The following is a 12,183-nucleotide window of genomic DNA, read 5'->3' as shown; positions in this document are numbered from 1 at the left end:
TTGAACATTTTAACACTAAATATTCTGTATTTAACAACAAAAAAAGATTTATTTTAATGCTTTCATTAATACAGAATATGAAACATTTGGCTGAACAACAAATCTAACCTCTGTTGAAGTATGATTTCAATTATTTAATAAGTTTAATCTACTGACTACAACACATGAACACTAAAACTATTATTATTTATTTATTTCATCTCTTACTATTTTTCATAGATACTCAAACATACAATTTTTTAGAAATAAATTACAAAATGTTATCATGATAAAATTTACTATCATTTGTGTTGTAAAATTACTAATCATGTCATGTGACATATATTTGTCATCTTGCATGTTTTTATTCCAACAGCAAGTATTTATAATATAAACCGAAAAACATTTAATTGATTACGTAATTAATTAAAACTTGAATTCTTTCCCTTTTTCATCTCTTTCACTTGTCTTTGTGTTTCAGCTCTTCAGCAGAAGCAGTTTGTAAAAATGTCCAGGGTTAAACTGTCAGATCACACTCATTTTATATCTCTTTATGCTGATGATATTTTGCTTTTTATTTCAGAATTAGAACATATTTCTGACGGTTTTGTGAATTTGTTTAATAGTTTATGTATATGCTTTTAATACATCTGAAAAAATAAAAATATTAGACTCTTTGCACTGACACACTTCAGTAACATAAGATGATCGGAGGATCTTTCATTAAAATTACTCAATTACTAATTATTACAGACAAATCTGAAGTGACTCCAGCAAAGCATTTTCTACAATTCTTATGACTTTACTGTAAACTATGAAAACAAATTATGGACTTACTACCACCATGACTGTGTAGCATTAATCACATAATATCTAAGAGTGTTGTTTGAGTGTAAATACTTTCCTAATATACAGTATATGAATCAATACATTATGTGATCTTACATTTTCTTTTTGAAGTCTTCATAGAGCAGTTGAAACATTTATAACTCAGTTTTTATCAGGATTTAATATCATTACTGTAACCATTAAGTGAAAATAATTAAGACACTTTTATAATAATAAAGATGAAAACAAGTGATTTGATGAACAGATCTTTATTGTCTGGAAATACTGAAATTATATTGAAACATTACAACAAGCAAGTAAATATTGTTACTGAAACATGTGAAATAAAAGAGAGAGATAGTTGCAGAGATCAGAGTGAGAGCAGTAGCAGAGTAAAAGCAGTAGCAGTGAGTCAGGTCAGGACTAGGAACACTGGTCTCTCCTCAGTGTCTCTGAGACTGGAGTCTGGGAGCCCTGGGTGGCCTCACAGGTCACAGAGCCCACCTTCCTCCACTGGTCTGCAGGGAGCCTCAGGGTGCTGCTCCAGCTGTAGCGGCCGTCCTTCTGCAGCACCCCGGGGCTCCTGCTCTGCTCCAAGCTGCTGCTGCTCCTGCCGTCCACCTTCCAGGCCAGACTCCAGTCTGAGGGGAAGCCATCGTTGGCCAGACACATGAGCGTGGCCTTCCCCTGCTGCAGCTCCTCGCTGGAGGGGGGCAGCACCGTCAGGGTGGGACGGACATCACCTAGGATACACCAATCACATTAGAGGACAGGGACCACACATCTGTCAATCGAACACCAGACACTTGGACACCTTTACTGTGTGAGAGTGGATTTTCCCCTTTAAGGAGTTTCTGTCAGATGTTTTTTCTGCTCCACCAGTCACTCACTCACACATTGTTTCACTTCCCTTCAAGAAACCTCTCATGCAGATCAGCACAGAAAGAGTCCTCATATGACTCTTTACTGCATTTTATTTTACACTATTTACTGAAAATAAAGATATAAAGTTTGTAAATATATCTTAGACATCATTGATTTAATTTTAGAATTTATACCAACAACGTTACTGACAAAACTATCAAATGAGCAACAGTTAATCAGATTCAGTGTTAAAGGACATTATGAGGAAAAACGAACAGACAGCCGTAATATACACAACATGTTGAGACATATTAAAGAAACAAATATCTTTAAGAACAAAGAAATATTTCAAACTGAGGTTAAAAGACAATTTCTGTCATTTTAAATGATGAGAGACGTTCAGCATTTTTTTTTATCATCACCCACACTGTTCAGAATAAATTTAACTCAACTTTCACTCAAATTGGAGATTTAAAGGTTAAATTGAAAAACATGTTTAAAGTAGGATTGTTGTACTTTAATCTTTCTGCTGTTCACATTTAACAAACTAACTGGAACATGTAAAGAAAAGTTCAGTAAAGCTGCTTTGAGTTCAACTTCAAGGTTAAAGAGGAGAAATGAACAATAAAATTGAGACTTTAAAGTGTTTTAGATCAGCTCAGTGGAAACTTATATCGACTACAAATGTTCAGACACAGAAATTATAAACTTAACTGATGATTCGATATTTAATATTTGAGCAAAAACTTACTTCCAACATCCAGTCTGGTTCCTCCACCAAAAGTCAACCACAGTGATACAAACTGACTGAGTCGTCGTACAAAAACCTCTCACTGTAGAGAGACACGGCTCTCTGACTTTGTCACATTAAACTAAAACTACAAGTCCTCAAATTTCAGCCTTAATCTAAAACATTACATGATTTCTACTGTGGACCAAACACTTAGAATATATTGATTCATCATTTAAATTTCAAACACAAAACTCTTATTTTTGTTGCTGGTGGACAACTGTTGGTCAAAAATTAGAAATTCAGATATAAAATCAGAAATTTCAATTTCTAGAGAAAACATATGTGCAAAAACTAAATATCACTCAGGATTAAATAAAATACTTCAAAAGTTTAACTTACTTCCAACATCCAGTCTGGTTCCTCCACCAAAAGTCCACCACAGTGATACAAACTGACTGAGTCGTCGTACAAAAACCTCTCACTGTAGAGAGACACGGCTCTCTGACTTTGAACACAACAAACTCAACAAAAACAGTCTCAGTCTGTGAAACACAACTGGATGATATGAAAATATATAACAGTAGGCCAATAATTTATATTTTTATTCTAAAATTAATAAATTTGTTTCATGTTTACTGTATTTTAATTATGTCTTGAATTAAAACTGAGTGTTGTAGATGTAAAATGAATCAAAACAGACATTTCTGAAGACAATCTGTTCACAGAACATAAATGAAACACATAAAATGATCACTGACACATAGTTAATCAATAATCTGGTAAATTGATTGATCCATTGATTAAGCAGCATTATCAGAGTAATCCAAGTCCCTGTTGGAGTCAGTCAGAGCATTTCCATAGAGAGCCACTTTGCATCAGCAGCACCATGCTCCAGTGCTCTGGGAGAGTTTATAGTCCTGAGAGTTGAACACTGGATGACTGACAGCTGTCCTTCATCACAACAGAAGCCACAGAAATCCTCCTCATCAAAAACATGACTTTGATCTCCGTCCTCATCTGGACTCTCCTCTGCTGCTGCTTCACAGGTAAAGTCCAGAGAATCAAACTCCTCTCCTCTATGAACATCCGTCCCTCTGAAATGAAGCTGACAAAACCATCAAAACCATCAAAACCATGACGCTGCTTTATGTTTTTTGTCTCTGTATCCTCAGAGTCCAGAGGCCAGATCACAGTGACTCAGCCTGCAGCAGTGAGATCTGCTCTGGGAGGCTCCACAACCATCAGATGTAAAACCAGTCCACAGGTTTACATTGGGAGCTACCACTATTTAGCCTGGTACCAACAGAGAGATGGAGAAACTCCTAAACTGCTCATTTACCGTGCTACCACTCGAGCATCAGGGATTCCAGATCGTTTTACAGGCAGTGGATCAAACTCTGACTTCACTCTGACCATCAGTGGAGTTCAGGCTGAAGATTCAGCAGTTTATTACTGTCAGAGTCTTCACTATCCCAACAGTCAGTGGGTGTCCACACAGTGAAAAAGCGTCGTACAAAAACCTCCCTCAATCAGACTGAACAGAAACTGAACTGACTGCTGCAGCTGGAAGCCACTGCAGAGACTGATACAGTTCACTGAACACACACATTTCATTAAATGGATTAAACAACTCATGTTGTATCTTTTAAGATAAATGAAAATATAAATCACACTAAATATTATCTTACAGTAATAAACTAATTACAGTAAGTGGATCAGAGATTTGGACAAATGTTTAATTTTAATGTACATTGTTGAAATTAATTTCAATCTAACTTAATAATAGTTAAGTATTAAGTGTAAAACATAAAAGTAAACTTGATAATCATTTTTAAATTGTATTTATTTTTCTTTTATCTTTTCTTAATTTCAAGCTGTTCACGTTTCAGTTTGACAATAATGTGTAAAGACCAGTTCATTGAAGGTGGTCTGAGTTAAACTAATTGACCAAAGTGTTGAAATTAAAACAGAAGATCATTCATATAAGTCAAGGCAAAGGTTATTTAAACACACAAAAACACATTTAAGTGTAAAGGGAAAGTCCAGAGAATCAAACTCCTCTCCTCTATCAACATCCGTCCCTCTGAAATGAAGCCGACAAAACCATCAAAACCATCAAAACCATGACGCTGCTTTATGTTTTTGTCTCTGTATCCTCAGAGTCCAGAGGCCAGATCACAGTGACTCAGCCTGCAGCAGTGAGATCTGCTCTGGGAGGATCCACAACCATCAGCTGTAGGACCAGTCAGGATGTTTATTATAGTAGCCCATACCACTATTTAGCCTGGTACCAACAGAAAGATGGAGAAGCTCTTAAACTTCTCATTTATGGTGCTACCTATCGAGCATCAGGGATTCCAGATCGTTTTTCAGGCAGTGGATCAAATTCTGACTTCACTCTGACCATCAGTGGAGTTCAGGCTGAAGATGCAGAAGTTTATTACTGTCAGAGTTATCACTATATCAACAGTCAGTGGGTGTTCACACAGTGAAAAAGCGTCGTAGAAAAACCTCCCTCAGTCAGACTGAACAGAAACTGAACTGACTGCTGCAGCTGGAAGCTACTGCAGAGACTGATACAGTTCACTGAACACACACACACACACACACACACACACACACACACACACACACACACACACACACACACACACACACACACAGATGATTTATGATGTACATAGTGTCTCTATCAGTTTTCCTCCTGAAGGTCAAACAGTCCACCTCCCACCTCAACAACCTCTTACTGAGTCAAACAAATATTTAATCATTCAAGATTCATCTTGACTCAAAAATGTAAAATCTATCAAACAGAGACATTCTGTTCTTTCATGCTGCCCCATCATCACCTCAGCTGTTAAATCCTCTTCATCACATTATGTTATGACACATCTCACACTCATCATCTTTCTCTGTATAAAAAAGTTGGATGAACTTCATAACTGACAAGATAGAATAATCATCTCATGATGTTCACTCATAAAAGTCAACTGTAAAAGCTTCCAAACTACCTCACGTCTTCTCTCATTTCAATCTAGTAAACTAAAGTACATAGTAAACTTGGCAGAATTTGCTCCAGATACTCTTCATCTGATAAAATTAAATGAAGTGTAAACTGCCCCGAGCTAGATTCTTTCATTCCTCTTGAAGATTTTTAAACTTCAATTATTTACAGTATGTGCAACGTAAAAATCTGATGTATCAGCTACAAATTAATTACAGTGTATTCAACCCAATACAAAAATCACTAAAAGAAAATAATGTGATTATAGTTCATTCATTTAAATACAATGTAGACATTTGAACCGTGAATTTTCCCAGCAGTGCATGTGAAGTCAGATCATATAATGACTACCTGCTAGGGTTGGGCCCAAATACAAATACGCTATTCAGCAAAGCACAAATATTGTTTTTTTTGTTTTTTTGTTTATGAATATTTGTTCCATACAAATATTTTAAACAGTATTTGTTTTTGAGAAGAAAAAAAAACATGTCAAATACCAGCGTGCAGGTCGGTTACATCACTATCTCAGTGTCTCTCCTCTGCTCCGCTGTTACGTCTATCAGCAGGTCTCAACGAGGGGAGTCACATCCACCTGCTACATGACGCACATTTCCTAATTTGGACATCACTCCTGGAGTTGGGGGTGTTCCCCAGAGATAAAGCTGAACTACTGAAGTGCTTTCAAGGGACTCTCCATAACCTGTTGTTCCCCTTCTCTTTTCAAAAATGTTAGGTTGTAAAAAATAAGCAATAAATGAAAAGTGGAAAGCAAGAATCGCCATTGAAGTACTCTCGTATACGTTACACACTGTGCTGTCGGGAAGGAAATAAAAATAATGGGTGTATAAATAGGTAGAGGTCTGTCTTCGATGAGGTGATGAGTAAAGTTTTAGCTCAGTAGTCAGCACAGTCGTCTATGATCTAGGAGACTGCAGTTCGAGACCTGGTGTGGGGACCTCCATCGTAAGGTAGTTTATTCATGAACACTTATTGTAACACTTTAATTTTCTAAAATTAAAAGAGTAATAAAAACAAAAACAGGATTTTTAAGCCTCTTTCAACTTTTATTAGATTACAAATACAAATACAAATAATTTTGCTGCCTCAACAAATATAGATACAAATACAAATACTGGACTCTCTGTACATCCCTACTACCTGCACTGATACCTTCAGAAATCTGGAGGAGATCCTAAACTCCTGATTTATGGAGCTACAAGCCTTACATCTGGAGCTTCAGATCATTTTAGTGGGAGTGGGATTGATGTTAAATGCAGTTATCTGCTTAAAAATATTTCAATCATGAGAGACTTCAATTTTTTAAGTGACAATGATTTTATTGAACATGCATAATGTGAAAAGTCTTTGGTGATTAGACCCCATTGTGATGTCATTTATAAAGGGGCAGTTAAGGCGTGAGTAGAATAGGATATCCCCTCGATGGAGTCTAGACACTGGTGGTGGTGATGAATATGGGAATATTGGGATCTGGATGATGAGAAGAGGAGCTGCTTCTGGTGATCTTGTGTGCTGACGTGATGAAGTGGAGGTGAACAGGGTGGAGGAAGGTCACAACGATTCACACTGAAATGTCAGCTGACAACGACAGAGAGAAGATCAGATTTAAAGTTTGGCAGCTAAGACATGATAGTCTGATAGAAATACTGGCAGAATCTGATTTGTTAACTAAGAGTAACGTCCATGAACAACTGATACGAGAGCAGGAGAAGCAGTGAGAGAGAGAGAGAGAGGAATGAGAATGAATGAATGAGTAGTAGATAGTCTTCCTGCTTGAACTTATGCTAAGCTCCATTGTTTAAAGTTAAAATATCTGTACAATGTGCAATTTAACTGTATATTATATATAATTTTTAGTGTAATGAGTGACAGGTTTCTTGGCTCCTTTTTATTGCCTGTATTGTGTTTGATGCTGTAAAAATGTTTTTGTGCTTCCTTCATGGCCAGATTTATTTTTTGTTGGAGTTTGATCTGATTAAATAAGAAAAACAATTTCACATAAAAGATCATTTGCTGTTAGGATTTGATTGTTGAGGATAACAAATGACAACATCTTTAGTTTTTTAATCTACATGAGGATGATGTAAATGTTGAGTTTTCCCAGCAGTGAGGAGGAAACAGCATGATATGTTGAGGACAGCTACAGTTGACTGACTCTGTGTGTTTGCATATCTGTCCTGCCTCTCTGCTCCCAGCCGTTAAGAGGCCAGTGTTGATCAGTGGCTGTCCAGACCTTTCAGAGCCACTGACACGCCGGCAGCACAATGATGATGTCACTGACTCTACTGCTGGCCACCCTGGGGCTCCTTGTTCAGGGTGAGACTCTCTTGTGAAAACTTTGCTTCAGGATGCAACCAGGTTCACCACAATGATGTTCTGCTGTGATGGAGAAACACTGAAACAAGCAGCATTTACCTTCTTCCATCTATTCTCCATGTTAAAGAAATGATACTCTTCTGTTTTCATGTTGATCATCTTTCTCCAAGCTGGATTTGTCTCAATAACCCTTCTCCTCTTTTTCATGTTTTCCAGGTTCATCAGGACAAATCACTGTGACTCAGTCTCCTGGATCTCAGTCTGTTGTTCCAGGACAGACTGTCTCCATCAGATGTAAAACCAGTTCAACTGTTAGTACTAACCTCCACTGGTACCTTCAGAAACCTGGAGAAGCTACTAAACTCCTGATTTATGCAGCTACAAACCGTCAGCCTGGAGTTTCAGATCGTTTTAGTGGAAGTGGATCTGGGACTGACTTCACGCTGACCATCAGTGGAGTTCAGGCTGAAGATTCAGGAGTTTATTACTGTCAGAGTTATAAATATATCAACAGTCAGCATGTGTTCACACAGTGAAAAAGCGTCGTACAAAAACCTCCCTGATACAGTTACAGTGATACAGTTCACTGAACACACACACACACACACACACACACACACACACACACACACACACACACACACACACACATATTAAATAGATTAAATAATTTGTGCATTGCAGCTTTTAAGATAAATGAAAATATGTCAGAACACTTTAAGGAAAACAGTTTCTGGACAATGATTGTCTCGGGGGAAATCAATTAAGTTTTCCATCACAGCTTCTCTCCATCAATTCTTACCATATTATGATTTGATCCAATGTTTTAAAATGATAATCAACCCATTTACTGACCAATGAGGAGAGAGACTGGCCGGAGACTTTTGGTTAGAAATTACTTGGTCATGACCTTTGACCTCGGCCTCATACTGGATCACATCTATCTCAATTATATCCTGTTAACAGAAAATATGAAAACACAAACCAGCATCAGAAACTTTCATAATCACAGCTCCCACCACCAAAAAATATAAATCACACTAAATATTATCTTACAGTAAGAAACCAATCACAGTAAGAGGATCAGAGATATGAAAACATTTTTTCATTTTTACATCGTTGAAATAAATTTTAATTCAACTTCATAATAGTTAACTATTAAGTGGAAATTTAAATACTAATTTTTGTTAACATTTTAAAAGTAGAAGTATTGTTCTTTAATCTTTTTTCTTCTCAAGCTGTTCACATTTTAGTTTGACAATAATGTGTAAAGACCAGTTTATTGAAGCTGGTCTGAGTTACATCATGATTAAAACAGAAGAGAATATAAGTGATATAAATCAACACAGATGATATTTGTATCTACTACAAACATTTAAACACATTAAAGCTTTAAATGTCAACATTATGTGTAATATTTGAGTACAAACTTACTTCCAACATCCAGTCTGGTTCCTCCACCAAAAGTCCACCACAGTGATACAAACTGACTGAGTCGTCGTACAAAAACCTCTCACCTTAGAGAGACACGGCTCACTCAAAAAAACAAGTCTCTGTTAGTAAAATTACAAGTAACATCACCTGAGTGACAGATATTTCCAGAATATGTACATTTATTTCATGTTTTGAAGATAAATTGATCTTAATGTCTCGAGAAATACATATAAATAAACATGAGACATTCTGAAAGAAAATATGAGTAAAAGCTGAAACCGCAAAAATTACATTCTGAATAATATTCTAATAAACTGATTGATCCATTGATTAAACAGCATAATCAGAGTAATCCAAGTCCCTGTTGGAGTCAGTCAGAGCATTTCCATAGAGAGCCACTTTGCATCAGCAGCACCATGCTCCAGTGCTCTGGGAGAGTTTATAGTCCTGAGAGTTGAACACTAGATGACTGACAGCTGTCCTTCATCACAACAGAAGCCACAGAAATCCTCCTCATCAAAAACATGACTTTGATCTCCGTCCTCATCTGGACTCTCCTCTGCTTCACTCAGGGTGAGGAAAATCATTTTTCTGTCATGTGAAAATCATTTGGAGTGTAGCTGAGTTTCACCATCTCATGTCCAGTGTTTCTTCTCTCTCCTCAGGGTCTGTTGGACAAAATGTTGTCTTGACTCAGCCAGCAGCCAAATCACGGCAGCTTGGTCAAACTGTCTCTATTGACTGCAAGGCTAATAGACAAGTTACTCACTACACTGGTTCACAATACTGGCTGTCCTGGTACCATCAGAAAACTGGAGAAGTTCCTAAACTTCTGATCCACCGAACATCAGACAGAGTTACAGGAATCTCCTCCAGATTCAGTGGAAGTGGAGCAGGGAATGGAGTTGACTTCACTCTGACCATCAGTGGAGTTCAGGCTGAAGATTCAGGAGTTTATTACTGTCAGAGTCATCACTCTATCAACAGTCAGGCTGTGCTCACACAGTGAAAAAGTGTCGTACAAAAACCTCCCTCAGTCAGACTGAACAGATACTGAACTGACTGCTGCAGCTGGAAGGTACTGCAGAGACTGATACAGTTCACTGAACACACACACACACACACACACACACACACACACACACTCAATTCAATTCTATTTTATTTATATTGCGCCAAATCATAAGAAAAGTTATCTCAAGGCATTTCTCACATATAGCAGGTCTAGACTGTACTCTTTATTTTTCCTCCATGAGTAGCACTTGGTGACAGCAGAAAGGAAAAACTTCCCTTTAACGTGAGGAAACCTCAAGCAGAACCAAGCAGCCATCTGCCCTGACTGGTTGGGTTGACAGAGAAAGAAAGATGGAGGGAGAGAGACACAGAGAAGCATAATAACAACAATAACAACAATAACACAATAACAACAACAATAATAATAGAGATATGACTAGTAATAATAATAGCAATAACCACAGGACCATGTCCATGGACCATCCCTGCACCATCCTGAAAGTTTCCTCAAATAAAGTGAACAAATCCAGTGATGAAGCCCAATCAGACCATTAAAACCACAACAACATCCAGCAGAGTGAGCTCCACTGATGTCGACCCACAAAACAAACTCACGATACATGAAACATGAATGTCCACAGATTCCACTGAAATCTCAGAACAATGAAGCTTCAACAAATACTTTCAGTAATAGAAACACCAAACATGATGTATTCTTTGTCACAATCCATTCAGTAAATGTCACTGAACAAACTGCATTATATGACACCAAACACTCCACGACTACAGTATGAGCCCACAAACAACTGACTGTAAACAGACAAATAGTTTATTTTATTAAAAGCTTGTATAGTTTGATATAAAGTGTAAAGATGTTTTAAAAAGGCCTTTAAAATACTTAATTTTACTGCAACACCAACATATTGATATTGCATCAGCTAGTCCAGAATGTGTGAAGGCATGAGTCAAAAGTTGCATCTCAATTCCCTTAATTGATCCCTTAATTGATCGCTTAATTGATTGCTCCTCACTCCTCGCTAGACCCAGAAATCCTTCCGGTCTTTAGTTTTGAAGGTTGTCTCAAGGTGTTTATTTCTGCTATGAGGAGCGAGGAGCGAGGAAGGATCTCTGAAGAGCCATGAGCATCATTTATCAGCTGACACGCCTCCTTATTGGATATCAGACATTGATTGGACGCTGCAGCTGATCGGACTGATCTGATACATCACAACATCACTGACTGGAGACAGATTACAGATTAAACTCAAGTGTATCACTTCCAAGTTTTATATTTTATTTGTTTTCTGATTCACCATCTAGTTAAACATCTGTGTTAATTGTCAGTCTGTTCAACAAAAGAACCATAAACAACTTTCTTAATTTATTTTTCTTTTCATGATCTGTTATTTCCCCCATTAACTCTTATAATACATAAATTAAAGTCAGAGAGAGTCTGTCTATCAGCAAGAAACACATTTTAAACACTTTTTTATTTTACATCATTTATCGTCATTTCCATTCAGTCACATGTGAGGCTGAAAGTCTCTGAGCATCGGGTGATATGAGTTATATAATTTCCTTTTTACTTGAAACATTTAGTCTAATAAATAATTTACAGTGTTCAAAGGTCATCCTAATTATGTTAGGATCATAAAATAATGAATTGCAACCAGAATATAAACAAATACAGACTCAAATAATGAATAAAGAATAGAAATGCATTCAGTTGAAATGGTTCCTGTGTCTCTGAGCAGGACACAGTATAAATACTGAATGCAGGTTTTTATTCATGTGCAGGTGTTTGTTAAACAGGTAACAGGCTGCAGAGAGAAAACAGCTGCTGGCAGTGATAACTGTGAACCTTTATTAGTGTTAACACAGTGCACATGTGTGTAGACACAAACTCCATCAGAAGTCTCTACAGCTGTTAAAACCGACTGACAGCTGATCAGCTGCCACCGTCGTCCAAAACCAACGTTGCTTCATGTGACGC

General features: G+C 37.2%; 3 gene segments (V, D, J or C); 2 read left to right on the top strand and 1 right to left on the bottom strand.

Moving 5' to 3' along the window:
- Nucleotides 1–1,230: 1,230 nt before the first annotated feature.
- Nucleotides 1,231–3,166, bottom strand: LOC121913431. The segment is given in 3 exon segments: nt 1,231–1,550; nt 2,804–2,836; nt 3,163–3,166. Coding segments are annotated over 3 exon segments (357 nt in total).
- A 232-nt stretch (nt 3,167–3,398) lies between these two features.
- LOC121913430 lies at nt 3,399–5,171 on the top strand. The segment is given in 3 exon segments: nt 3,399–3,450; nt 4,565–4,881; nt 5,115–5,171. Coding segments are annotated over 3 exon segments (426 nt in total).
- Nucleotides 5,172–9,700: 4,529 nt separating this feature from the next.
- On the top strand, nt 9,701–10,185 carry LOC121913429. The segment is given in 2 exon segments: nt 9,701–9,749; nt 9,842–10,185. Coding segments are annotated over 2 exon segments (393 nt in total).
- Nucleotides 10,186–12,183: the final 1,998 nt, after the last annotated feature.

This window comes from Thunnus maccoyii, chromosome 15 (assembly GCF_910596095.1).
Source record: "Thunnus maccoyii chromosome 15, fThuMac1.1, whole genome shotgun sequence".
Taxonomy (NCBI): domain Eukaryota; kingdom Metazoa; phylum Chordata; class Actinopteri; order Scombriformes; family Scombridae; genus Thunnus; species Thunnus maccoyii.
The sequence above is the reverse complement of the archived record's forward strand: the minus strand, read 5'-3'. Positions and strand labels throughout refer to the sequence as shown.